A 26,428-nucleotide genomic window follows, 5' to 3' on the forward strand; every position below is an offset into this window, starting at 1 on the left:
GCGGCTCGTCGATGGCTCGTCCAAGTGCTGCAGGCGCAACACCTCTAAGGTATCCACACGTGCAGGGAGGAAGCGTCGCAAGCCGGACTGCTAGATCCGCGAGTTGCAATAGGCGAGGACGTGGGAGGCGCAGCAGGTGTGTTTCGCCAAAAAGGTGTAAACCCTAGGGCGCCCCCACCCCTCTATTTATAGAGGTTCCTGACGGGCCTCTAGATCCGAGGCCCATTAGTACTTCTAAACCTAATCCAACTCGGATCTGATCCGAATTGGGCTTCCAGCCGCTTAAGTGTGTGACCCTATGGGTTCGGATACGTATAGACATGGCCCGAGTACTCCTACTCGGCCCAATAGTCGGTAGCGGCCTCTAGCAAGACGTGCTAACTCCTATACGCACACGAAGATCATATCAGATGAACCATCACAACATAATATACATGCTATTCCCTTTGCCTCACGATATTTGGTCTAGCTTCAAGCCGACCGCTCTTTCTCGATCCTGTGATCCGGAATCCCTTTGTAGGTTAACTCTTAACCGTACGTAGCATGGCCATGCATTTTCGGATCCGATCACTCGAGGGGCCCAGAGATATCACTCTCAATCAGAGAGGGGAAAATCCCATCTTGATTGACTATGTCTCATAGCATGCTTCTTGACAAACCCGAAAGCTACCTTTATAACTACCCTGTTACGGCGTAGCGTTTGATAGCCCCTAAGTAGGTCGATCCACATCTAGAATACATGCGACAATCTCAGGTCTAAGGATAAAGCGTATATGTTGTTTAAAGAGAGAACTACTTCTCGTGTTGGGTCAGTCCTAGCACATGTCTCCACATGTGTCCACATTATTAGTTCAACATCTCCATGTTAATGACTTGTGAAACATAGTCATCAACTAATACATGTGCTTGTTGGGATACGAGGTAGGCTACACTAGCGCAAATCAAAATTTCTACCGCGTAAAACCAGGAAGAACTGCCGTATAAGGATCACGGGATTACCACTCGACGCACTACTGGTGCGGAAGATGTAGATATGCGTCGATGCAGTGAAGACGATCACGTAGTCGTACCTAGTCGATCAACGTAGTCGTACGTAGTCGATCACGTCACGTCCAGCAGCTCCCACGTGCAGCAAGATCGCCTCCGGTGCTGCGGCTCGTCGTCGGCTCGTCGTGGCTCGTCGGCGGCTCGTCGATGGCTCGTCCAAGTGCTGCAGGCGCAACACCTCCAAGGTATCCACACGTGCAGGGAGGAAGCGTCGCAAGCCGGACTGCTAGATCCGCGAGTTGCAACAGGCGAGGGCGTGGGAGGCGCGACATATGTGTTTCGCCAAAAAGGTGTAAACCCTAGGGCGCCCCCACCCCTCTATTTATAGAGGTTCCTGATGGGCCTCTGGATCCGAGGCCCATTAGTACTCCTAAACCTAATCCAAATCGGATCAGATCCGAATTGGGCTTCCAGCCCCTTAAGTGTGTGACCCTATGGGTTCGGATACGTATAGACATGGCTCGAGTACTCCTACTCGGCCCAATAGTCGGTAGCGGCCTCTAGCAAGACGTGCCAACTCCTATACGCACACGAAGATCATATCAGACGAACCATCACAACATAATATACATGCTATTCCCTTTGCCTCACGATATTTGGTCTAGCTTCAAGCCGACCGCTCTTTCTCGATCCTGTGATTCGGAATCCCTTTGTAGGTTAACTCTTAACCGTACGTAGCATGGCCATGCATTTTCGGATCCGATCACTCGAGGGGCCCAGAGATATCACTCTCAATCAGAGAGGAGCAAATCCCATCTTGACTGACCATGTCTCATAGCATGCTTCTTGACAAACCCGAAAGCTACCTTTATAACTACCCTGTTACGGCGTAGCGTTTGATAGCCCCTAAGTAGGTCGATCCACATCTAGAAGACATGCGATAGTCTCAGGTCTAAGGACAAAGCGTATATGTTGTTTAAAGAGAGAACTACTTCTCGTGTTGGGTCAGTCCTAGCACATGTCTCCACATGTGTCCACATTATTAGTTCAACATCTCCATGTCCATGACTTGTGAAACATAGTCATCAACTAATACATGTGCTAGTCTAATATTCATGTGTGTCCTCACATGAACTCCGACTAGGGACAATTTTAGAATAACCATACAAGTAAAGAGTTTCACATACAATTCACATAATTGCAAATCATTTCAAGTAGTCTTCAATGGATATTCAATGAACACAACATACAAATCATGGATACAAATGGAATATCATCATCTCTATTATTGCCTCTAGGGCATACCTCCAACAGTGCTAGTCTAATATTCATGTGTGTCCTCACATGAACTCCGACTAGGGACAACTTTAGAATAACCATACAAGTAAAGAGTTTCACATACAATTCACATAATTGCAAATCAATTCAAGTAGCCTTTAATGGATATTCAATGAACACAATATGCAAATCATGGATACAAATGGAATATCATCATCTCTATGATTGCCTCTAGGGCATACCTCCAAGACTAACCCCTGCATATGCTTTATCTTAGACACCGAAGCACCGGAAGAGGATTTCTCGGAATTTTCAGAAGGATCTCCAGAGTTCGAAGAGATCTTTGAGTTGGTCCCTTGCAAGACCAATCCTTCCGACAGTGCTAACTTTTTTATAGAACAAGGCAAGCCCCGGTGCATTAGTCCTACTTATTTTGGTAGTATTATTTCATGTGTCCAATTATCGGTTATTTTCTTGATGAATGCACTAAGTCTAGGAGTTGATTGAAACCCATTCTTGTGCTTTATCATACCTTGTTTTAAGGACATGTTTGCCACTTGTTCAAACATTTAGTAAGTTACCCAAATCTAGAAATGCTTAGTTGCCTAAGTAATTTGTTTACCGAACCTTAAGGTGAAATGTTGGGTCATACATGCTAAGTATGGAAAGGTAGCTTGAAAGTTAAGAAGCGGACAGAAGCTAAGGATGTAGTTCTGTCTGCTAGATTAATTTGGTTAAGGCCCGATCGTTGTCTTAACCTTTGATCAAGTGAATGACACCTGGTTACTTACTGGGTATGGGACCAGTAAAGCCTGGTAGGTTAGTAAACCCTCTGGTCGGGAATACTTCGTACCCGTGCTTGACGTGCTGGAGATTGGCAGGGGCGTAGCCTGAAACTCACATGGAGATCAGGCCAGACATGGGATCCCATGTGGGGGTGCGTCCCTGGGTCCGGGTAGTCTTATTCCCAATCCTTGGTTTTGCTAATCGAAAGGTCGTTACATACGACCTGGACAGTCGTATATAACTGGTGACCAGGGTACTCTCCTGCAGGATGTAATTTGATCTGGATCGCCGCAATTCTCGGTTATGAATGCACTTGATCACTGTTGAGCATCGTAGTATGAATTCATGAATGCTATATCTTTCCACTAATGTTTTGGTGTATGACTTAATACCTTGTTGTTTGCAAATAATCTTTTTATCATCATTTAGAATGATTAGGTAATGACTTAATTGAAATAAAAGATAAAGCTAAGGTCTCACTTTTAGTAAGCTCTTTGGGCAAAAGTATGTCAGCCAGTACATCAAAAAAGCTATCATATAGTTCTAGGAAAAACTATTATATTGGTTAGTCGGGTAAGCCTTGCTGAGTACCCTGTACTCAGGGTTATCCCTTGTGGCTGTTTTCAGAGGCACCGCAGGAATCCACCGAGGAGGAAGCCCCAAAAAACTAGGGTATTGTTACGAGTCTCGCAATACCCTTAGAAGAAATCTTGAATGCTCATCTCCCACCTGAACCCGTTTATGTTTAATTCCTAGAACCTCTGTCTGACCTGCACTGTTAAGTTTATTTCAAACTATGTCTTGTAATAACTCGTACCTCGTGTATGTATGTAAAAATGTAATATTTGTTGATGCTTTCCCATCGCGGAAACAATCCTGGTGTATGGCTATGAGACGTGACGTGGATCATTCGAGGAGTCCTAGGGACACTCGACGGACGACCGGACTTATACTGTTTTAAGTGCATTTCGGATAATTGCTGTATCGGCAGCGATTAGGCGCATTTAAACCAGTTTAAGTTGGGCGGTTCCGCCACACCAGAGGGTTGAGGGGAGGCGACCAGGCCAACCACATTGGAGAGGGCATCGCCGTTGAAGGTCCTGCCGTACCTAGTGCTGGGGGGGGGGGAGGGGGCGGATCCAAATCCTCCACGTCGCCCCTCCCATCTTCAGATTTGGCCCGTGCCCATGCGTGCTGGGCACGGCCCACGAGCCAAGGGTGGACGCCGGGGCTAGGAGCGGTGGCCAGCGGGTTGGTGGATGCCTGGGCCGGGTGGCCGTCGGCGGGGCGTGGGAGCTAGACAGAGAAGCTAGAGAGAGAGCCAGTCATATCTTCCCGAGAGAATTAAACTGTATGAAGAAATTCCTCGAAAATGACCAAGAGATAAGAAATAGCCTCTCCATCACATTCTTTCCAATTTTAGAACAGTCTAACTAGGAAAAGCATACAAACTACCAATTACAAAAGAATTTTCAAACACACCTTGAATCACATGAGTTTTTGTGCTAACTTCACACTTTTGTGGCATCCATGAAGAAATTCCTAAAAATATCCTATAGATAAGAAAGACCCTCTCTATCACATTTTTCATAATTTTGCAAAAGCATAGAAGGTACCAAATTCAAAAGAGGCTACATTCACTAACCTTAAATCATGTGGGGGTTTTGTGATAACTTCAAACTTTTGGAGCATCCATCAAAAAAATTCTCAAAATTAGCCTAGAGTCAAGAAAGAGCCTCTCCATCACATTTTCTCAATTTTGCAATAATCTAACTAAGCATACATGGAGTCATGAGCAAGATACTAACCTTCAAGCAAGATGGTAATGAGCAACCTTCAAATTTTGGCTCACTCCATTGAAATTCCACCACAAATGAGCTCTAAAAAGAAGCAGGAAAGCCACTTCATCAAATTCATGCCAAATTTCAAAAACTAGCCAAAGAAACAAGCTAAGAATTTAAAGGATTGCTAGTAATAAGATATTAATACTAGCCAACCTTAAAATAAGATATTAATGTGTCTCCTTAAAAAATCAGAGTTTTCTTAAGCAATTGGAAGAAAAATGGCCACAACAATGGAGGAAGGAGAGAAGGGTGTCGGGTGGAATAAGGAAGAGGAGGGGAGAAGGGGGTTTTGTAATGTGCAAGTCTATCACCGCCGGCTCTTATTACGAGCCAGCGGTGATAGGGCACTTCACCGCCGGCTCATTTAAAAAACCGGTGGTGATACCTTCACTGCTGGTTTTAATTATGAGCCGGCGGTGAAGGGGGGCATCACTGCCGATTATATACTCTGACACACGCACTACCGTGCGCAGCCATTAGGCCTGGTGGTGAAGACCCATCACTGCCGGCCCACCCAAAACCAGATGGCACATTATGTAGTAGTGTAGTATGCTAGAGAATTATTGGCTTGTGGCACATAATGATACATTTGGCACGTTTGTAGCCCCACGTCTACCCTATACACTCTGCCTAATGAGCTCCAAGAACCTGGGGCATTACAGCTGTAAGAGTTTGAGTATAGACAGAATGTATCTTTAACATGTATTTAGTTATGATAGCTCCACGATTGATACTAGTTTCTCGCCAGGACTAGTTTACAGTTATAGCTTCCTTGAAGATGAAGTTGATTCATTAAACATGGAGATCATCTAATCTTTATTTGATTATCATCATCTAATCACCTTAGGTTACGCACTTCACCACTTTTACAAGCTACACGCGTGGATGTGGATCAGGTTGACTATGGCAAAAGACCTGTACGGAATATAATGCTTATGAGAATGATTCCCACGTCTTACACCACTATATATTATTGCTTACAATCTAGATGGAAGGTAAACAAGCACAAATTCTCAAAGAAAAATACTCCCTCGTTTTTTACCTTTAAAAGTTCAAGCTATACTAGTTAGTTGCCTCCGCTGATTTAAATATAACACGTTCAGGACAAGCTTCATAAACGTCTTATATTAAAACTGAATCAGAGTACTAATGAAGTCAGTATACGTCAAGTACCTAAGCATCCACGGCCGGCCTATGTATGCACATAGAGTATAACAGTATAATCCCATTAGCACTACTGACTTGGAAAAATTATAAAAGTTCAGATGTTTCTTGGGTTCAGCAAATAGAGCTGTATATATTTTCAGGATACACGTAGAAGATAATCAAATTTCTTTTTTTTTAGGGATGTAATCAGATTTCTTGATGAATTCTTAGTTTGTTCCTGGTTATGTGCATATCTTAATCTTGTCTTCTGATCAGAAATAATACGAGTAGAGTTGCAGGTGGAGACGAAACAAAAATCAAGCAAGCTAGACAAACATGAAGATACACAGGGACCCAGCCAAACATGAAGATACAAAGCGAACCTTAAGCAAATAAAACAAATCCTTAATTAGTTGTCATACACTCTACTCTCTCCGTCGCAAATTGTAGATTGTTTTGACATTTCTAGATTTATAATTTTACTATGTATCTAGAGTATATATCTAGGTGCATAGTAAGATGTATGATTCTATAAATGCTAAAATACCTACAATTTAGGATCGAGGGAGTATGTAAGGACGGACCACGTTCGAAGAAATGGAGGACACTGTGCCAGACGCGTCTTGACTCTTGACCTAGTCAAGTAACTTAGTAGCTTATATATGCACTTAGTAGAGGAACATTAGACACCCATTAGCTACGAAAACTTAACCAAGAAAAAAGTTCTTTCGTGGGTTCAAATAATTCGGTTTGCTTGCAGAAATAATCTTGTCCACAGCTCATCAGAAACAATACTGAATAGAGTTACAAGCAGAGAACAAGAATCAAAAGAAATCAAGGCAAAAATGAAGCTGTACGAGGAGCCCCCAGCGGTGATCTCCAGCGACGCCCACCCTGCGCACAAGCTCAAGCTGCAGGTCACCACCGACGGCCCGCCGTTCCGGTGCGATGGCTGCAAGGAGCCCGGCGGCGGAAAGGAGCGCCGGTACAGCTGCGACGCCGGCTGCGACTTCGACCTCCACACGACCTGCGCTCTGTCATCGCCCACCCTGAAGCACCCCCTCTTCGGCGGCGACGTCGAGTTCGAGCTCCTCCCGTCGGCGCCGCCGCCCGTCGACGCCACCTACTGCGACGCCTGCGGCGACCGTGCGCGCGGCCTCGTCTACCACTGCTTCGACAGGGACCTGGACCTCCACCCGTGCTGCGCGGCACTGAGGATGGAGAGCGTGGTCCATGGCGGGCACCTGCTCAAGCTCTGCGGCGAGGCCGAACTCCGGTGCATCGTCTGCGGCGAGAAGCAGGGGCGGCGGCAGAGCTCGTCGTCGAGCAAGAGGTTCTGGGCGTACCGGTGGTGCTATGACGGCGTGACCGGGTACCTTCACGTGGCGTGCATGAAGAAGATCGCTGTGATGAGCTGGGAGCAGGACTACAAGGACGGCGTCGGCGGCGGTGTCGTCGAGGCGAGCGTGACGATCATGGAGGGAATGCTGCGGAGGCGATCGCCGACAGGGAATGCGGGGAGCGGTAGCGGGGTTGAGCTGGGCATCCGTGGCCTCGAGAATATTACCAAGATCGTTGAGGTGGTCTCGGCTGTGTCATCATCGTAGTGACAATCGTGAGCCTCTTTCTTGGACATGATCCATAGAGGAAACAAGGACGGACATGGGATGCTTGCTTGCATTGTATAATGATGTATAGAGTAATGGTTTTTACTGTAGGATTGCTTGATTTAATGTTTTCATATTTCCTTCAGGTTTATTGATGTATCTTTGTGTTGATGCCTTTATTTCGAATCCGTTTCGCTTGTGATATATGATTCACTCACAAAATATAAAAGTAAAACATATGGCACGCTATATCATCTATAGGTCCCTTATGCCAAACGGCAGATTTGATGGCTTAAACCTGGCTTCGAGTGTCACCTATGTCATCAAGGTGGGGGGAGGGAGAAACATAGCAATAGAATGGAGAGAAGAGTGGAGATATCAGCCACATGAATGCGACGAGGGGTCCAAGCCCATTTTGACCCGGATGACATGTGAAACTAAGTGTAAGAGCTGAGACCACCATTTTAAAAATATAGGGGCCTAAACAACATCCGAACTTAAGTTAGGGCGCTAAATATAGGGATGTAGACAATATCCGCACCCAAGTTAGGATGCCGAGTGTACATTTTGAGAGTATAAGAATAAAGATTACATGTTCACTCGATGTTTTCACTCCAACATCGCGGGCCATGTATTATTTCACTCCAACAGTAAATTACATGTTCACTCGATGTTTTCATTTAGTACAAGACTACAAGCCAGGTGTTTATGACCAATGAGGGCCTTTTGGGGAGCATAGTTTCCACTGATCTTTTGTTTGAATTGACTAGGTAAATTACCCTTAAGCAAAAATAAATGTCGCCCAATCACTTTGCAGATGGGTCCGCGTCTCCCAATTTATATATTGTCGCAATCATAAACAGCATTGTCAATCATAAACAGCATTGTGTGTCTATTATCTTTTGTTGCGTACGGCATCAAATATGAATATATATATGGTTAGTGTACGCGCAGACGGAAGCTCAAATTCTAACAGCTTATATTAAAATAAAAGATCTGCGTAGACTCTTGACCTGTTCTCCCCTAATAACAGATCGTTTTGTTCATCGTCAGGTTTTCTTAGCAACACGATAATGTCCTGGACTCCAGGTTATGAATTATCATCCTGACCTAGACTCCTGGTTAATAGGGACAGCTTAGCAACAATACACTGAGCCTAGTATCTTTTATCGGTAATGTTACAGGCCGGCCATCTGACGTGCGGCGAAAATACCGGACGCCAAACCACGGGAAAAAAAGGATGCCGCTCCACCACACGTTTCTTCACGAGTTCTTACCCGTTCTTATCCTTTCGTTGCCCTCTCCTCTGAGCATTCCTTCCATGAGAAGCTGCTCCTCTCGCTCACACGCGATAGACGATGACAAGGTTGCAGCTTGCAGCTCGCTCATTCAACCGGCAGCAGCGCTCGCAGCTGCCTTACCGGTGGCGCGCTCACCCCTCGCAGTTCCCTCCCCAACGCCATGCTGCCTTTTTGCCATTAGCAGTGGCACTCGCAGCTGCCTCCTGCATGCCCTGCTGCCTCGTCGTCACTTGCGGTGGCGCTCCCCAACTGGTGGCGGCCCTCGTGGCTGCCTCCCCCGCGTCGTGCTGCCTCGTCCCCACCGGTGGTCCAGTGACTTTCCACAACATTGTTGGCTTGAACTGTGGTTGTTCCATGTTGCAGCAGAGATTTTGAGATATTGCAATAGAGATTTGAAAATCTTGTTGTATCATGTTGCAAATGTTACAATAGATTTTTTTTTCTTGGTGTTGCAATATATTATTTTTGTTGATGTTGAAACAAGTGATATATCTTGTTATGTTAGGCTTTTTTTATGTTGCACGGGTGTTCTCAGATATTTCAATAGATGAATTCCAAAGTTCTAGTTCTAGGATAAAAAGGGGGATTCGAGTTGAATGTTGCTTGGAACATCTTCATTTGTTGCCGTGGAAATTTATTTTTCTTAGAATCTCATGTGATCAAAAGCTGTTATTTTTATCGTATATTTCTAGTTGTTGCAAAAGTTATTTTTTAAATATTGCAGCCTCTGTTTCTTCATGCTGTCACGGACCGTTCAACGGAAAATTTCCTATCAGACGTCTGGCATAGCAGCGCTGATCTTTCATTGATGATACGTAGCATATACGTAAGTGCACAACATGCCACAAGCTCTACCACGTGTGTGAATATATATTTCATTTTCAACAATAAATTCAGGATTTGCTATATTTTTTTCACTAGCCTATGCTACTCTTTGTGCATTCTAATTTGTGCCACCATTTGTGCATTCTACTCTTTGTGCATTGGCCAGGGAGGGCTTACCTATGTCACCACATTCTAATGCGAAAATTAATGGTCGTCTCTTGAATTCAACATTGGAGCGTAGTGCAACTTAAAGTTTCAGTGAGAAAGTTGAAGTTCTCGTTGAAATGTACATTTTGGTATAAAAGTTTATCTCCATACGCCACAAGAAAAATTTAAGATTTCCAAAAAAAAAGTTTAAGCTCTAATTAGAAATGTGAGAAAGTATTATTCATGTCGGCTCTCAATAAGAGTTGACACTAGATACCTTACATAATACTTGTGCTAGCTCTTGTTAAGAGCACTTACGTATTATCCGTGAGGATCATAACAAGAGCCACTACAAACTGTCCACAGGGTATAGTACGGATGGATAATACATTACGAATTTATACATGCCTGCTTCTATTTTGAGTTAACGCAGATGACTTAACTATGCCAGCCCAATTTCGTGGGTACAGATGACCCAACACGGATGAAGAGTTTTCTAGTAATGCAATTTAATAGTAGCTTGAATATGTAACCTAGCCTAAGCTAACAATGTGATCACCCTCCCTATTTATATTATTGAAAGCATAATTTATGGTAGCAACAATACAGTGTTTAGTATTTTTCGTTGCATACGGCATCGAACAGCTGCATGATAAAGGAATTGTAGAGAAATTGACCTATTCTCTTGCCTCGAAAGTCTTCGGAGAAATTCAACTTTTACTAGTTCAAAGAACCTTTCAGTTCATTACCGCGTAGTCTTAACGTGGATCATGATGATGTCCTGGCCTCCTGGTTAACAGGATATCGCGTGCAGCCTTTAGGTGTTACAGATGCCAATTGAGAGGTCAAAAAAATATTATACGTGTCATTACTCATTAGGCAAGAGCTTCTACTTATTGGGGGAAACTATGTTTGTACTCCCTTTGTTCTCAATTGTTGGCCATTTCAGTTTCGTCCAAAGTCAAATTTGTCTAGCTTTGACCAAATTTTTAAAAAGTATATTAACGCCTACTTATCGTACTTTGAACTCGAGTGTTTCTCTGTCCTCTCACACCTGATTTTTCTAGCTTCATATGCCATCCTATAAAATTCGATTTGTGCTTTGTGCTGAGGTGGTTCTTCCCTAACTCAGACAGGTTTATTAAGGGAGCCGTGAGTCTATAGGTCACTTGTTGGCACGAGCCTTCCTGGCTTGCCCTGCAACAAGGAAGTAAAGAAACTGTTCTATCTTTTTTTTACCTGCACCGTGATTGCGGTTAATTTAATTAACAAGCATGAAGCATCTAACGAAACTCATGCTAATTTTTGTCTCGTATAGTTGTTCTATGCCTACCATGGACATTGGATTCCTTGTGATTGCCAGTAAGGTTCTATATTAGGCCTCAGTTTTTTTGGAGCACTTATATATGTTCATCATTCTATATAGTCGTTTAATTTGCCTGGTCCGACTACTTATTAATGTGATTCACATTTTTTATGATTGGAATATTTTATTCGATGGCGCCCTTTTCTTTTCACGGATATTACTGAACCGGAAGTTGAAATTAGAGTGTAAAGAATACTATTTATTTGTGAGCTGGTGATGGTGGTCCTCAGATCAGTTTGCCGCTGGGATTAGAATAACTAGCATACATGTTAGTTGGAGCAGCAGCGGCAACAACATACGGTGATGGGGGCGGTGCAAAGGAAGGAGATTGAGAGACGGAGGAGGCAGCAGATGAAGGCCCTCTGCGCGCAAGGCTCGCCTCGCTCATCCCCATACAACACTATCCTCCCTCGATGGTACGTGCAAGTAATTTATCACATGAATACTATTTTCTTTGAACTGTCAAATGAAATGCCTTTGATTGAAGATATGTTTTTTTTTTGCTTCTGTGTATACGGGATCATAATTGTTTTAAGGCTCTAGAACTTCAATAATAATCTATCCAAGTTGGTTTTGCTGTTTCTTAGAATGAGTATATCAACATAAAAAAAATTGATAAAATAGAATCTTAGCTTGTTTCTTGCACGGTAAGTTTAAGACTGAACTAATTCCCAATGGTAGAGAACTGACTTTCAATGTGCCCCCTTTTATCCCGGTTTAAAGTAGGCCCGAGAGAAAAGGGGGTGCGCCACGGGAGGCAAGAATGGAGGGATGATTTACTCCCGGTTGGTATGTGCAACCAGGACTAAAGAGGAACGGCTAGTTCCGGGGTGTCAGTGGGGTGACCCTTTTGTCCCGGTTGGAGATTCCAACCGGAAGTAAACTTTCAACCGGGATAAAAGGTGTTCCTTTTTGTCTCGGTTGGAGTTTTTAACCGGGATAAAAACTCATCCCCCATTATATACCAAGACAGAGGCATTTCTTCCTCCTCCAGCCTGAACCAGTCCACCACAAAGACAGAGAGCTGAGCATCACCTACTCTCCGGTGGTGCCGAAGCAAGGGAGGTGCTGCCCGAATTTTTTCCCCTCATTTTCATGGGAATTTTACTCATCCAAAGTATTGTGAAGGTTTGCTACTTCATCCTCGTGTTACGCTTTGATTTATGCTTTGGAGATGGATAGTTTATTTGCTAGAATGTGAAGTAGAAAATGGAGAGGTATTTTGAGCTACAATGTGAGGGAGATTGATGTGTCATATATAGTATATATCCTTGAAGTGGTTTAAGAATGATGCTACCCTTGTCTAGACGGTTTATCTTATCAAATTTAATATGGTTTTTCAAATCCATACTTGTTAAACTTGCATACCATGTTCATCTCGGCGAGAATGTTCTCTGCCGAGCAGCAACGTATGTTAAGGAGGAGGTCCGATTCTACGAGAAATAGTGGATACGGACATTGTGGAAGACCGTGTCCCCTTTTTTGTAGAATCGAACCTCTTCCATGACGAAGTGCGATGCCGCCCAGTTGAGAACATGCTCGCCGGATGATCATGGTCTTCAAGTTCAACAAGTTCTGCAGGCATACCGTGTTCATATCGGTAAGCATGTTCTCCATGGAGCAGCAAAGGACGTCAAGGAGGAGCTTCAATTTTACGAGAAAGTGCGGCAACAGACATCATGGAAGACTGTGTCCCCTTTCTCGTAAAATTGAAGCTCTTCCATGATGAAGTACGGTGCCGCCTAGTTGAGAACATGCTCGCCGAGATGATCACGGTCTTCAAGTTCAACAACTTCTGCAATGCTAAGGTAAGAATTTTTGTATATAGATGATCACGGTCTTCAAGTTCAACAAGTACGGTGCCGCCTAGTTGAGAACATGCTCGCCGAGAATTTTTGCTAAGTGGCGATGGTGGGGGCGATCGTCGTTCCTCTTTCAGCAAGGGGAAAATTATAGTTGGCCCTCTGGATAAGTCGAAGAAAATGAGCATGTTGGAGAAAGCAATGCTTCGTTATTTGCAGAAACGTCATGAAGAAGCTATTGCGGCGGGTTAGGAACCTCCTTTTGGTGGTCGTTATGCTACACTGTCAGTCCCGAGTGTTTCACGTCCACTTAGTACTACCATTTCAGGCGGCACAAATAAACCACAGGATGAGGTAGGGTCAGTGGAACCTTCGTCTTCACCATCCAAGGATGCTTAAAGTCCTCCTAGATAATAACCAGTGGATGGCTTGTCGTAGTGTATCATGTTGTTTCAATCTTTAATTTAAATATGTGTATATGTATCTATATATAAACTTTCAGTATTATTTGCACAACAACTTTTGACATGCTTTCAATCGTGAATCCATTTTCATGTGTAATCAATTTTCAAGTGTAATCCATTTTCACGCGTAATCCATTTTTAATTGTAATCCATTTTCATGCGTAATCAATTTTTAGTGTAATCCATTTTCACGCGTAATCCATTTTCAATTGTAATCCATTTTCATTCGTAATCAATTTTCAATGTAATCCATTTTCACGCGTAATCCATTTTCAAGTGTAATCCATTTTCATACATAATACGATGCAGGTGGACCGGCAATGGATGTATAATGCAGACAGACGCAGCAAGGTGTTTACTAATGGCTTGCATTATTTTCTCGAAGTAGCAAAAGCGAACAAGCTAGAAAATGGGTTCGTATGTTGTCCATGCTTCCAATGCAATAACAAGAAGGTGTAACACCTGGGTGCTTAAACGGTGTTTTAATCGTAAGAACAAGTCCTTTGTGCTTAAAGAAGAGCTTTGGCAACTTTCAGGCAAGTGGAAGTACCATTTTTCCCCTCACAAGAAGCCCATCAAAAATCCGGTATACCAATTTGTGTTGTTTTGTCCAAAATTCAGGTCAAAGTCCCCTAGTTTGGTCAACTCAGCCTCCTTTAGCAATTCCAGCTAAGTCTGGATCAGCCCGACCTGGCGCCTTAGGGCGGGTTTATCTTTTGAAAGTTGAGCAGAACAACAGAAAGTCCCTTTGTAAAAGTTGGAGAACTAAGTTCCTACAACAACTTTGCTAATTGGACCTTGGTTCAATTCACCTTCGAAGCTTCCCAGATCTGCAGCTCAAGTCAGCCCCGAACCCTAAAAACCAGCCAAGCAACCGTTTTTCTCTAAGTCTCGGAAACCGGCATTCCTCCAAACTTTGGAGCTTTGAATCTCCAAATCCACAATGTTTTTGAACTCGGTCAAATTACAAAAGTTGGACCTTGATCTGTGTACTACAACTCTTGTAAAGGGAGTCAACGTGACGCAGTTTGAAAATCAGGAGATCAAGACGCTTGAAGATGGGCCCGGCAAAGGATCTCGCGGATCCGTCGGCCAGACAACGCCAGAGCGCGCGTGCACCGCGCTCCAAAGTGCCGCCGCCGCGTGGCGTGACCTCGCTGGCGAGCGCCGCCTCGCCCAGCCGCTGGCCGCGACAAGATGGGTCGACGCACCTCGCTCCCCAGTCGCGCGCGACGTCGACCCGCGGTCCTCCGCTCTGTCCCATTTTGTCTCGCCCGAGGCCTCGCCGATCGCGCCAGGCGCACTGCCCGTAGCTTCGCCATCGCCCCGGCCACTCTACGACCGAAGACCGGCCGCTACCACGGTGGTGCCGCCTCACCTCCCGTGCGCATCTGCCCCACCCGGATCTCCGGTCGCGCGCCTCAACGCCTTCCGGCCCACCCGTCACACCCCAATCGCGTTGCCCGCGTGCGCGCCCCACGACGCTGCTGCCTCCGCCAACCGCCACGCAGGAAGTGACAGCTCCTTCCCCCACCTCGCCAGTAGCATGCCCCGGCAGAGCCACTAGTCTCGCGCATGCTCGCGTCACACCGCTCGCCCTGTCACCTCACCTGCAGCGCCCTCCCTGCAGTGCCCTTCCCTCCCTCCTGTCCGCCAATGGCGCTGCCACCATTAAAGGCCGCGACCACACACGCGCATAGACCTAGCAGATCCGCGTGCCCAGCAAACCTGCTTTGCCCCCAGCCCCAAATCCTTGCTGCCCAACCAGGGCAAGATTTCGTCCGAGCTCGCCAATGGAGGCGCCGACCAATCGCCGCCGCGACAGAGCACTTCCTCTCCCTCGATCTTATCCTCTCACTCACTCGAGCTCGTTTTCTTCCTCCAAACACTTCCGTGCATCTATAAAAAGGTACCGAAGCCACTTACCGGAGTTCCCTTTGCCACCACCGCCATTGCCGCACTACCTGCTCTGTTTTTCTCCACCGCACTCACCGCCGCACTTGGAGCTGCCACTTAGGCCAGCCCCGCACCACGACTCCTTCACCGTCAGCTTTGTGTTGGTCATCTGGAGCTCGCCAACCTGCTCAAGGAGCCTTCAAGGCCTCTGTCTCGCCGGATCGCCGCCGCCCGAAACTTACCGCCTTCCGCCGTTCCGCCTCGGCTTGTTTCTTCCCAACCCTAAGACCTCGTTAGTAGGACCGGAGGTGAGCTGCCGACCCCTTTCCAGCTCTTCCCGACTCTGAGTCATCCACGAAAGTGACCAGACCTTGTCCGCCTCACCCGAGTGCTATCTGCCTCGCCCGAGTGTTGTCCGCCTCGGCCGAGGGCTTGGTTGTGTCTTTTCTTTAGACCAAGGGTATCTGTGTTAAATTCCGAGGACTTCTCTGTGTAAATCTGAGGATCCTGGTATAGTTATTCCTTAAGTCTAAGGGTTAGATTGTAAGTTTTCCCCGATCCGACTCTTTTAACTCGTTTTAAATTGATAGAAACTTGGAAATTACATCTTAAATTGAGGAAAAATTAGAAAAATGTGAAATCACTTTGGTTGGAATCCTGGTTCTGAGTAGAATCCAATAAAGTGGGTTTCACACCTTTTCCTATAGTTTTTCTATAGTTTTGAGTTTAAATCCTTGCAAATACTGTTGAAATCACCGTCTAAGTGTCTTACCCTTGCATTGCATCTCATGTAGAGTTGAACTTCGCTGACGGCACATACGAGCTACACCCGGTGCCCGAAGAAGGAGCCATAGCTGAGCCGCCACCTACAAGAGTCGAGCCCGTGCACGCCGAGGACCAGTTCGCTACTACCCTGATTGAAGGCAAGCCCCGGAGCATAACCCGATTTTTCTAAACTTGCGCATGCCTTCTGTTGTTATGTGTGTGCATTTACATTTACAAGAGTTGTTTGGAAACTCTAGTTGCATAATCCTAGGTTCCTTTATTCTGAATACTAGTATGACATGATCTCGAGTAGCTACTTTGCTTAAATAGGACTCGGTAAAAGTCGAGTGATTTCTTGTCACTCGCGAGTTATAGGAATTGCTTGCTTTCTTTTTGCAACAACTATAAGGATGATGGACAGGGCAGGGCTCTATGAACTATTTTGGTGGTCGGTGGATTGCCCCGTCTGTCTACATGAAATTGGATTAAGGTCGAAAAGTGATGGTGTTCGTGATCAAGTGCTTGAAAGTACTAATCTCATACCTAGTATGGGATGAGGAAGCCTAGTACCTGATTGAACCAGGATGTGAGCGGTTCATTCCACTGTCTCTGGAATGAAGTTCCCTTGCGACCGCATGTGGTGACAAGAGCAGTCATAGAATGGCAGAGGTCGGGTCTGTGGAGCCTTGTATCAATGGAAGTGGGCCCGACACGGGTCTAGGAATTGATGGGGATGGCCGATAAGTGAAGTGACCCTTCATGGTGTGCGGATGTCGTGAGATTAGGTTCACCATGCATGGTTAAGAAATTCAAACCGGTTCGTCTGCCTCTCACAGTTTGGGACTACTTGATCGTTATGCTACACTGAGTAAGAATGAAAGATGATGACGATCTAATAGGGTTATTTGCACTAATTGCTTGGAAAACTATGCTTGTTTAGTATAGCTACTAACTTAGAATGGTGAACAACAGTAGAACTTGTGGCTAAAATATTGAAAGTAAGGACCTACACTAGTCGCTTTTGGCAAAACAAACCCAGATCGCATCATCATGGATCTGGGCTCAAATTTCAACAATCACAAGTTCTGGGAGTACTGTGAGAATAATGGGATCGACGTTCGGTACGTCTCTGTCGCTCATCCGTAGGCCAACGGCCAGGTTGAGCGTGCCAACTGGATGGTATTTGAAGCTCTCAAGAAAAGACTACATGATATTGGTAACACCGAAGGAGGCAAGTGGCTCAAGTAGCTACCCAATGTCCTCTGGGGCTTTGCACACAACCGTGCAAACCTACAAGGCACTCGCCCATCCTTCCTACTGATGTCACGTGGAAATCTCCAGTAGTTGAGCAATACGAGGAAGGTGCAGCTGAACAAACAAGGCATCTTCATATAGACAACCTTGAAGAAGCTCGCTGTGAAGCACTCGTCCAGTCAGCAAGATACCTTGAAGGAATCTGCCGCTACCACGATCGCAACATCAAAGAACGTTCGTTGAACACAGGCGACACGATCCTCAACCGTATTCAAGACACTAAGGGGCTGCACAAGCTAAACTCGCTTTGGGAGGGGCCTTACATCATCTCCAAGGTCACTGGACCTGGGTCGTACAAGTTCCAAACTCTCACTGGTGAAGAAGTCGATAACTCATGGAACATCGAACACTCGTGTTGATTCTACCCATTGTCTACATACTCATGTAAACTGGCTATCGGCCACGGTTCTATAGTTACAATCTAAATAAAGCAGAGTTATTATTTGTCACAAAAGACTAGTCTCTGCCCACTCGCAACTTGTGTCCATAAGTTTGCACACTCATCTTTCAGGTTATTCAACTCATTAGATAGCAGCAACTTGCGTAAAAAGCAAGCCTGTGCATACCATCTCGAGCTATTCAGCTCCTTGGACAAATCTGTCCATTTATGGTCTTCGCAGACAGAAGACGTCAAACTACTTGGGAGTTACCTACACTACTCGAGTCCTTATCTTGACAAGTCTATCTAGTTGCAGCTTGTAATAACAAGTTTGCAATTTTCAGATCTTCGGAGCACAGCACCCAGACAACCCAGATAGGTTGCAAAGGTAGGCTCCAGACCATGAAGTCCTGAAGAGTCTACTCGACTGAAGAGTTTGACTACCCACATACATGAGTACTAGAGCTCCACAAACAGGAGTCACATCCTAAAAGATACTCTATAGTGTATTTGAAGAGGCTCCCAGGAACAGCCTTGTGCATGGACACTCACGACTACCGCACGAGCAAACATCTAGGTAGTCCGTGAGATGCACTGAACCTAAGGAATTAAACAAGTCGACAAGCAAGCAAAAATTGCGACAAGACATCAAACAATCTGCATTAACATAACTTGTTTATATTACAGACAATTGTTTTTGCAGATCACTCAAGGTCTATCTGACCGGCTACTTCTTGAGAAATGGGAGCCATCTCCTCCAAGTACTGCTGGATCCGCTCATCAGAGCAGTCCTCGGCAATGCCTTCTGCCATAGGTGCCAAGTTGGCTTGTGGGTAGAACGACTTCACCATCGCTAGTAGTTGCTTAGAGATGGACTCCGCAGTCTTCTTCACATAGCTGGTAAACTTCTCGAGTACTCCCTTGAGTATCTCCACCAAGGGTCGGGGCTCCACACCTTCCTCCGGGGGCTCCACCATGTCAGCAATGGGTTGAGAGTGAGAAGTGGAGGGAGGGAGGAAGTGAGAGAGGCGGCGGCCAGCGCCGGGGAGGGAGGGGCCGGCCGCCGTCGCCGGGGGGAGCGCTAAGAGTAGAGGGGAGAGGGAGAGGGTGGAGAGAAAGGGAGAGGACGGAGTCCAGGCAGAGGGAGAGGGTGAGTTCAGGAAGATAAGATGGGCTAGGAAGATAAGATAAGATGAGTCCAGGCGGAGGAGATAGGGATGGGTAACCCTCTTTAGTACAGGTTGTTTGAGCTCCAGTCGGTAGGTTACCCATAATTACCAGGTGGAGCCTCCATCCGATACTAAAGGCCATTAGGCACATTAGTATCGGGTGAAGGCTCCACCCGGTACTAATGGGTGACCTTTAGTATCGGTTGAAGCTCCCAACCGGTACTAAAAGGGGTCACGAGGGGCTCCTAGGGAACTAGCCATCAGACCCAGTACTAATGCTCAGATTAGCACCAGGTCAAAAACCAACCGGTACTGAGGGCTAGGACCAATGCTCAATTTTCCAGCAGTGTAGTTCAATCCAAAAGATTTGTTTTAGTAATTCAATCCAAATGATTAATCTGATAAAAGAAGCTGGGCTAGCGCAGGCTTCCTCGGATCTCAAACATGAGTTAGTTGCAATTACTTTATTTAATAGCACCGCCAAAATTCTATCTCGAGGCCTCATGCCCTAGTATCATATTCAGTTCAACCCAAAATCCTAAGCTCCTAGAAAAATATGGGTAATTCACTTACGCTTCAAACTGTTCGAATACTCCAAATTGTGGACAAGTAACTGGATTAAGATACCTTTATTGCAGATAGTCAATACAGTACACGAGCTCTTTGAAATCAACCCAGCAACTACATACGACAACTCTTCAGTTCAACAAAGGGTTCGGTTATTCTTAGATCCTGATTAGTACAAACACTCACTGTATGTAACTGGTAGCTGTGAAGCTGGGGCACAACCATGCCAATATCTCAGAGGCTGCCATTCACAATTTCAGTCTCCTTGAGAGGTTTGCGGCCCAAGACAAAGAAATTTGCAGTGAAGATCCCTTCCCTGAAATCATGTAGCACCCGTCAGTTTGATGAAATTTTTATTTGGTTAATTGTTTTTGTTTTTATAGAGGACAATTTGGTTATTTACTTGTGCAGCACCAATCAGAAAGTGTTTGCTGTCATTGGCCGTCGCTAAAAGTCATATATTGGCTCTCTATAAAAGTGAAAGGCGGACTTACCGGCCGCCCTTTAGAAGGCCTTCAGAGGCACTCTGAAGGAAGTTGTATATTTCCACGCTGCCTGCTGGAGCAATATGGAGAAACTCTAGTATATTGACCTAAGAAAAAAGGATTAGTGCACACGGTTAAATGCCAAAGACCAAAAACGGTAGATCATTTAACTAAATAGGAAATTATCTTAAAGGATATTTATTTAGTTTTACAATTGCACGAGTCATGATGCGTCCAGGACGTGTGCATTGGAAGCTAGTCAATGACAATTTGTTGGGATCCATCATCCGGTACCATGGGCAAGGAAAATCTTCAGCAAGATCCTTTGCGAAGATGACCTTTTTCAATAATAAAGAGACAAAATCATTCTAGTTGACATGGATCTTTGATGGTAAAAGTATCTGGATGATAGAGTGTAGTACCTCGAATCCTGCATCATTCATAGCCTGAACACATTGGCGAGTGGTACGAATGTCAGGTAGGCCATCGCCAAGCTCAATCTCAGCCTTGATGGCCAAATGTCTAGCATTGCTTGGATCAAACCAGTCGGTCAAGCACCATTCATCTAGTGCAAAATACTTCCCAGGTTTCAGCACTCGATAGATCTCACTGTAGACGCCTTGCTGCAATAATCCGGACGAAAAATCATAATCAACAATACATACGTATTTTCATGATTTGGATAGAATTATGTTGCACATAGCCATACTGCATCAGGTGCATGAGGGGTGGCCTGTAATGCATAGGCCGCCTCAAAGGTGTTATCAGCGATTGGCATGTTCATGAAGTCCCCCTGCAATTACAGAGAAGATATATAAGCCATTATTGTCTCTCCTTCGCTAGCTAAAACCAACAAATGCAACGAAGAAAACCATAAGAGAACTACAGATTGCAACATACCTTCAAGAAGCAGCATTGCTCACTTAAACCTGCTGAAAAAATGAGCTCCTGCAACAAAAATGTTAAGTGCCAAGACGCTAAAATGCAATAATCGTTTTCTGTATTCCTGGAACAAAATGTTTCATATATATACCTTGCCCCTTGAAATTTGGTAGTCGTTGTTGTTCAGTCCAGTTATCAGTGTTGAGCTACAATAAATATATAGTGTCAAAAATTCATATGCTCAACGTGATGTCCATGTTTTAATTAATTTATTGGGCAATGAAACTTCATTTTGATCATTACCTAAACCGGGCAATTTCTATTAAAGGTCCCCCAATTCCACATCCCACGTCTAGGACCTGCCAAAAAAGATTTTATTATGTTATCATGGACGATATTCTAATTACTAAAACAAAAGGTAAGGGTTTATACAAGGTGTTTAGACTTTTTATTAACTCCATAGGTTTCATAATTAAGGCTGTATATTTCTGGTAATAGAGGGAAAAGCAAGTGCCCCTAGACTTTCCTTGGAATGTAACACCTATCATTTGAATCTTTTGCGATGCTACTCAATATCCTCTATAGTTAATTAGACAAACAATTTTGTTGTCCACCAACCTTCATTCCCTTCCTGAGCCCAAGTTGTAGTGCAATAAAATGCTGGTGACGCTTAGTGCATTCGCGTAAAGTCTCACCCTGCCAACTGAAATACAAACATGGGATCGCAGCAGGTGAATTACTAAAAATGTGATGATAACTTGGCATCAGGAATAAGAGAAACGGGTTGCGCTTATGTCAATATTAACTAGAGCGAGTAACGTAGCTGACCCGCCAGCAAAATGGAAGGAGTCGCCCCATCCATATTCGTAGAAGCCAGTGGCAAGATCATAGTACTTATTTGCCTGATTCATTCAACAGGAATTGTGCATATACGATTTTGAGTCCAAAACCATAATAAACCATTTAAGGGAATAATAATTAACTAATTAATGTTGTTGAATGGAAATTGAAATCTACCAAATCAGCATAATTTGACTTCCTTAATTCCTTTTCACCTCCATGTAGGTCGTGGTACTTCACATACCTGATAACAATTAAGAACTCGATCATATAATGTGCTAGGTATTCCCTCCATCCGAAAAGTGTGCCCTTTTAGAAAACTTCAGACACTATAGTAGTGGTGAAAATGTCTATATTGACCCTAATAACTAATACTAATTTTGATTGAAAATCTTGTTGTTTGTTTAGTTTTCTGGATCCTAAATAAATTCACATGGATTGGAACCAAAGAAATAACATCAATTGATCATTTGATTAGCTCTACGTGCTTCTCCATATGCTTTTTATTATTGGTGTAAGTGTTGCTTTAATTAGATAAGATTTACTAGGAGGTAAAAGGGCACTCTTTGTGGGATAAATTTTAGAGTATAAAAGATACTCTTTGCGGGACGGAGGTGGTAGGATGACTAAAATGTATGCAAATTAAAGGCAAGTTGAAAAACTAGAAAAAGGAAATGGTTACTATCATTAATATTATCATTCTCTAAAGCCTGTAATACATTCATGGGTCCCAAGAAGGAATAGCACTGTGAATATGTGTAAATGCTACAAATTTGTCCAGAACATCCTTAGCTAGCGTCCCTATCAGGCCACCTACCCATCCATCTCAAAACTTAGCAACAAATTTCGAGCCCTCTTTTCTTATTGGAACGAGCCTCAGTGCACCGTGCAGCCGTCCTTCTGCTGTTGCTCCCGGAGAAGAGAGGTTAGGGGTTGAGTTTTCAGGATTAGGATTGGGCCACCGGAATCAGAGAAGGGTAGGGCCTAAAGGGATAGCTTTGGTTGGCGGTGGCTAGTGGTTGTTAGAAAGAAGAAAAGAAATAGACAGACGAAGAATGAAGAAAGGGAGGTGGAAGACCAACAGTACAGTGTGAATGCTAACTCCAACCTCTCAATGAGCGCCGAGTCAGAAACGTGGGTGGGACCAGACTGAGCCTTTGGCTTCATGGAGGTGTTCGTGACCCAACGTAGCTAAACAAAATTTTGGTCATGTTAAATAGGCTGTCATTTTGTATATGGCTAAATTTTTTGGCTTAGTCCTTAAAGCTTTCAGTATGACCACGCTCCTTCACGAGGCCTCGGCAAGTTCTGGATTCACCCCAGTTTTTTTTGTCAATCCAGCTTTTTTTTCTCCCATGACATGACAGCAGCGTATAGGTTTCTGAGGATTTTTATTTACAATGGTTGGAAAAAATGAGAGCAGTACATCTTAGCTTATTGATCAAGCTGTGGACACTACCAAGACAGCCCTTAACCCCGGCAAAGGATGCATCGAAGACCCACATGAGTGTATGTGCAACTAGTCTGAATTTGAACTGTCTATTTCTGCTCTACATGGACCATGAGTCCTTTTATCATTTTCTAGAAGGTTGCAAGATATGCCAAAATTATAACATGCTACTAAGGTAACAAATTTTAATACCTCCATAGATATAGATTATAGCGTCTCTTGATACTGTTGCAAACCTCATTAACAAATTTAAGTAACTCGGTGACAAGCTAGTGAAGTTTTAAAGTCTGATATTTTTTATTAGAAAATAAGACAAGGAAAGCAAATTAACCAAATTGTTTCACGGGTGAATGAATAATGAAAGAGAGAATAGAATACTGATCAACGGTTGATTTGACATCCTCCTTGCGAACAGACCCTCCCATGCCACGAGCAAGATCTAAAGTCCCTGACTTTGCCATTACTTGGCGATCTTGTTCTGCCAAGAAAATTATACGAATTATAAACAACAAATAATTATGAGGTACATGCATGAAACTCCCAAGCCCGATTTAAAAGAGTTCCATTGTTTCACATCTATCACTTCACGGCCTAGTCCTTCCAAAAACAATTTCTGACGTAAGTGTACATATGCATGTAACCTTAGTAATTTTATTCTGTTTCGGTGATTTTTATTTGACCCATTACTGTAGCAGAGTAAAAAACAGTAGTTTAATTACCTGATTCTGGAGTAGCCTGGTTTCTCAATACTCCTACAAGGAAGTTTTTCTCGACGAGGTGCAGGCTAAGATGGCTCTTGGGAGTCTATTTATAGAAAGCCAGAACCACACTGCTCAAAAATGTCCTATATTTTCACAAAAAAAAATAGTAGGGGTTTTTTCTGCATCCTTACAGTGTCATCTTCAACCGCGTGGCTAGCTCTTATTTGCTAATTTATTGCCAACTCATCTAATAGGATAATTGGTGACATGTAGCAGCTAAGAGCTAACTGACATGCGGCATGGCCTCATCGGAAACTCTTAAATTTTGCCATTGATCGCTAATTATAAATGTCAGCAAACACATCGCAACTGCCGACACCCGAGTCATAATTTTCATTCAATTCGAAACTGCCGGCACATCGCAATGGAGGGGTGCATGGTTGCGATATGGGAGTCGAAAGCAACGTTACCTTGCATGAATCCTAAAATGAAGTCGCACCCATGCAGGCACGAGCAACCATCCACCCACAACAAAAGATTAAAAAGACAGTGAGCAGTAGAGAGCATCAATAACCCATTCAGCTCCATGACCTATCCGAACGATCGATACCATGCAGGACAAAGACATCACCATGGCTTATCCACAAGCGCTGAAACGACCAATAATACTTTGTTTGACCGTTTCTGCAAATCATAACTTAATACGACGGTATTAATTAGCATATCGGACGGAGTCTGCCCTTGACACATCTCTTAGGCTTAGAAGGACTTTAACACTTTTTTACACTTTCCTATCCAAACACTTGTGTTAAAAGTAGGGTGTTTAACACCCTATTTTTCATAAACACATGGAGGGGGTGTTAAAACTTGCTAAAGGTGTTAGAAGTGGTCCCCTCCACTTTTTCCCAGATTACCCCTTCTCTCTCCTCCCTCTCTCTCCGCCGGCCATAAATAAGGGGGCAATAGAGTCATTTCCCACCAAAGGTGTTAAAGTTTAACACATCATCCAAACACCCCAATGTGTTAAACTTTAGTACTCTATTTGAGAGTGTTAAAACTTTAACACTTGTTAAATTTTAACATAGGGTATCCAAACAGGCCCTTAGTTAATCGAACAGTTGCCGCAATGAATTCCTGCAACCACCCAGGTCAAAGATCCCAGCTATATAGTGAGGTACAAAATCATCATATCATTTGAGAAAACACATCAAATAAGCATTAAATAGGTAGCAAGCATGTGGAGGTTAAAGACCTCACAGGGAGGGGGAGAGTGGATGCAGACATTGAGCGGCTTCCATGGCCGGCAGGTGTGGGAGTTCGACCCTGACGCCAGCACGGACGCGGAGCGTGCCACGGTGGAGAACCGCTTCTGAAGGAAGGAGTCGAACGACCTCCTCATGCGCATGCAGGTATTACATCGGCATTGTCACGCACTACGGGACACAGGGAAATTGCCGAGTGCCAGGGGCACTCGGCGAAGGGCAAAATACACTCGGCGAACCGTTTGCCGAGTGTAACACTCGGCAAACGGCACACGGCAAACTTTGAGTCGGCAAACACAGATTTGCCGAGTGTTTTCTGTCGCGCACTCGGCAAAGTCTTTCCCGAGTGGCCAGAAAACACTCGGCATCCAAATTTTGAAAAAAATAAAAAAAAACCTTTTCCGCCGCCGTCGCCACCACCACCGGCCAGCCACCACCGCCAGCACCACCACCGGCCGCCACCACCGCCAGTTCCGCCACCACCGCCAGCTCCGCCAGCACCACCACCACCGGCCGCCACCACCACCAGCTCCACCTCCCATGCGGATCTGGAGAAGGCCCTGGCGCCGCCGGATCCGTCGGAGAGGGTGGGGGAGGGGCAGGGGTGCGCCGCCGCTAGGCCCCCTCCCCTCGAGCCGTCCGGATCTGACTGGCGGCGGAGGGAGGGAGGGAGGAGGCCGTCCCGGCTGCCAGATCCCACCGGTGGGGAGCGGGGCCAGGAGGGGGCGCCGCCCACCGGAGGAGAGGGAGGGGAAGGGGCGGCGCGTGGGTGACTTGGGTGGGAGTGGGGGGGCCGGGGGGGGCGCCGGTTGTTAATGTGGCTGGTCGGCTGGGCGGCGGCACATGGTGTGGAGTTTGCCGAGTGTCCCACATTTGGGCCCTCGGCAAACTCCTTCTTTGCCGAGTGTCCTAATTTGGGCACTCGGCAAACTACTTCTATATTGCGCTTGATCGACTGGCGCGGAGGGAGGCACGATGAGGCCGTCCCGGACGCCTGATACTACCGGTGCTAATCGGCGCCAGGAGGGGGCGCCGCCCACCGGAGGAGAGGGAGGGGAAGGGGCGGTGCGTGGGTGACTTGGGTGGGAGTGGGGGGGCCGGGGGGGGGGCGCCGGTTGTTAATGTGGCTGGTCGGCTGGGCGGCGGCACATGGTGTGGAGTTTGC

General features: G+C 45.1%; 2 protein-coding genes and 1 pseudogene across 2 annotated transcripts; 2 read left to right on the top strand and 1 right to left on the bottom strand.

The window, feature by feature from the left end:
- Positions 1–6,747: 6,747 nt before the first annotated feature.
- On the top strand, positions 6,748–7,854 carry LOC101753353. The gene has a single exon (XM_004978885.2). The coding sequence runs from the start codon at positions 6,887–6,889 to the stop codon at positions 7,646–7,648; it is 762 nt and encodes a 253-aa protein (XP_004978942.1). The 5' UTR covers positions 6,748–6,886; the 3' UTR covers positions 7,649–7,854.
- Positions 7,855–19,684: 11,830 nt separating this feature from the next.
- LOC101753762 (cycloartenol-C-24-methyltransferase 1) lies at positions 19,685–24,771 on the bottom strand. The gene is made up of 13 exons (XM_012848454.2): positions 24,020–24,771; positions 23,679–23,778; positions 22,028–22,094; positions 21,839–21,912; positions 21,629–21,713; positions 21,314–21,369; positions 21,162–21,216; positions 21,029–21,076; positions 20,838–20,921; positions 20,551–20,751; positions 20,341–20,466; positions 20,138–20,235; positions 19,685–19,959 (listed from the first exon to the last, which is right to left on the bottom strand). The coding sequence occupies exons 2-13, from the start codon at positions 23,759–23,761 to the stop codon at positions 19,878–19,880; spliced, it is 1,059 nt and encodes a 352-aa protein (XP_012703908.1). The 5' UTR covers positions 23,762–23,778; positions 24,020–24,771; the 3' UTR covers positions 19,685–19,877.
- Positions 24,772–25,198: 427 nt separating this feature from the next.
- LOC105914906 overlaps positions 25,199–26,428 on the top strand; it is a 5,210-nt pseudogene continuing 3,980 nt past the window's right edge.

This window comes from Setaria italica, chromosome VIII (genome assembly GCF_000263155.2).
Source record: "Setaria italica strain Yugu1 chromosome VIII, Setaria_italica_v2.0, whole genome shotgun sequence".
Classification (NCBI taxonomy): Eukaryota; Viridiplantae; Streptophyta; class Magnoliopsida; order Poales; family Poaceae; genus Setaria; species Setaria italica.

What these genes read in the sequence shown, in the direction of transcription:
- LOC101753762 (XM_012848454.2), bottom strand. Translation starts at nt 23,761, where the DNA reads ATGGCAAAGTCAGGGACTTTAGATCTTGCTCGTGGCATGGGAGGGTCT. An exon ending in GTCAAATCAACCGTTGATCA is followed by an intron (nt 22,095 to 23,678) that starts GTATTCTATTCT and finishes AATTGTTATCAG; the next exon opens with GTATGTGAAGTACCACGACC. An exon ending in GGCCTTCTAAAGGGCGGCCG is followed by an intron (nt 19,960 to 20,137) that starts GTAAGTCCGCCT and finishes ACATGATTTCAG; the next exon opens with GGAAGGGATCTTCACTGCAA.
- LOC101753353 (XM_004978885.2), top strand. Translation starts at nt 6,887, where the DNA reads ATGAAGCTGTACGAGGAGCCCCCAGCGGTGATCTCCAGCGACGCCCAC.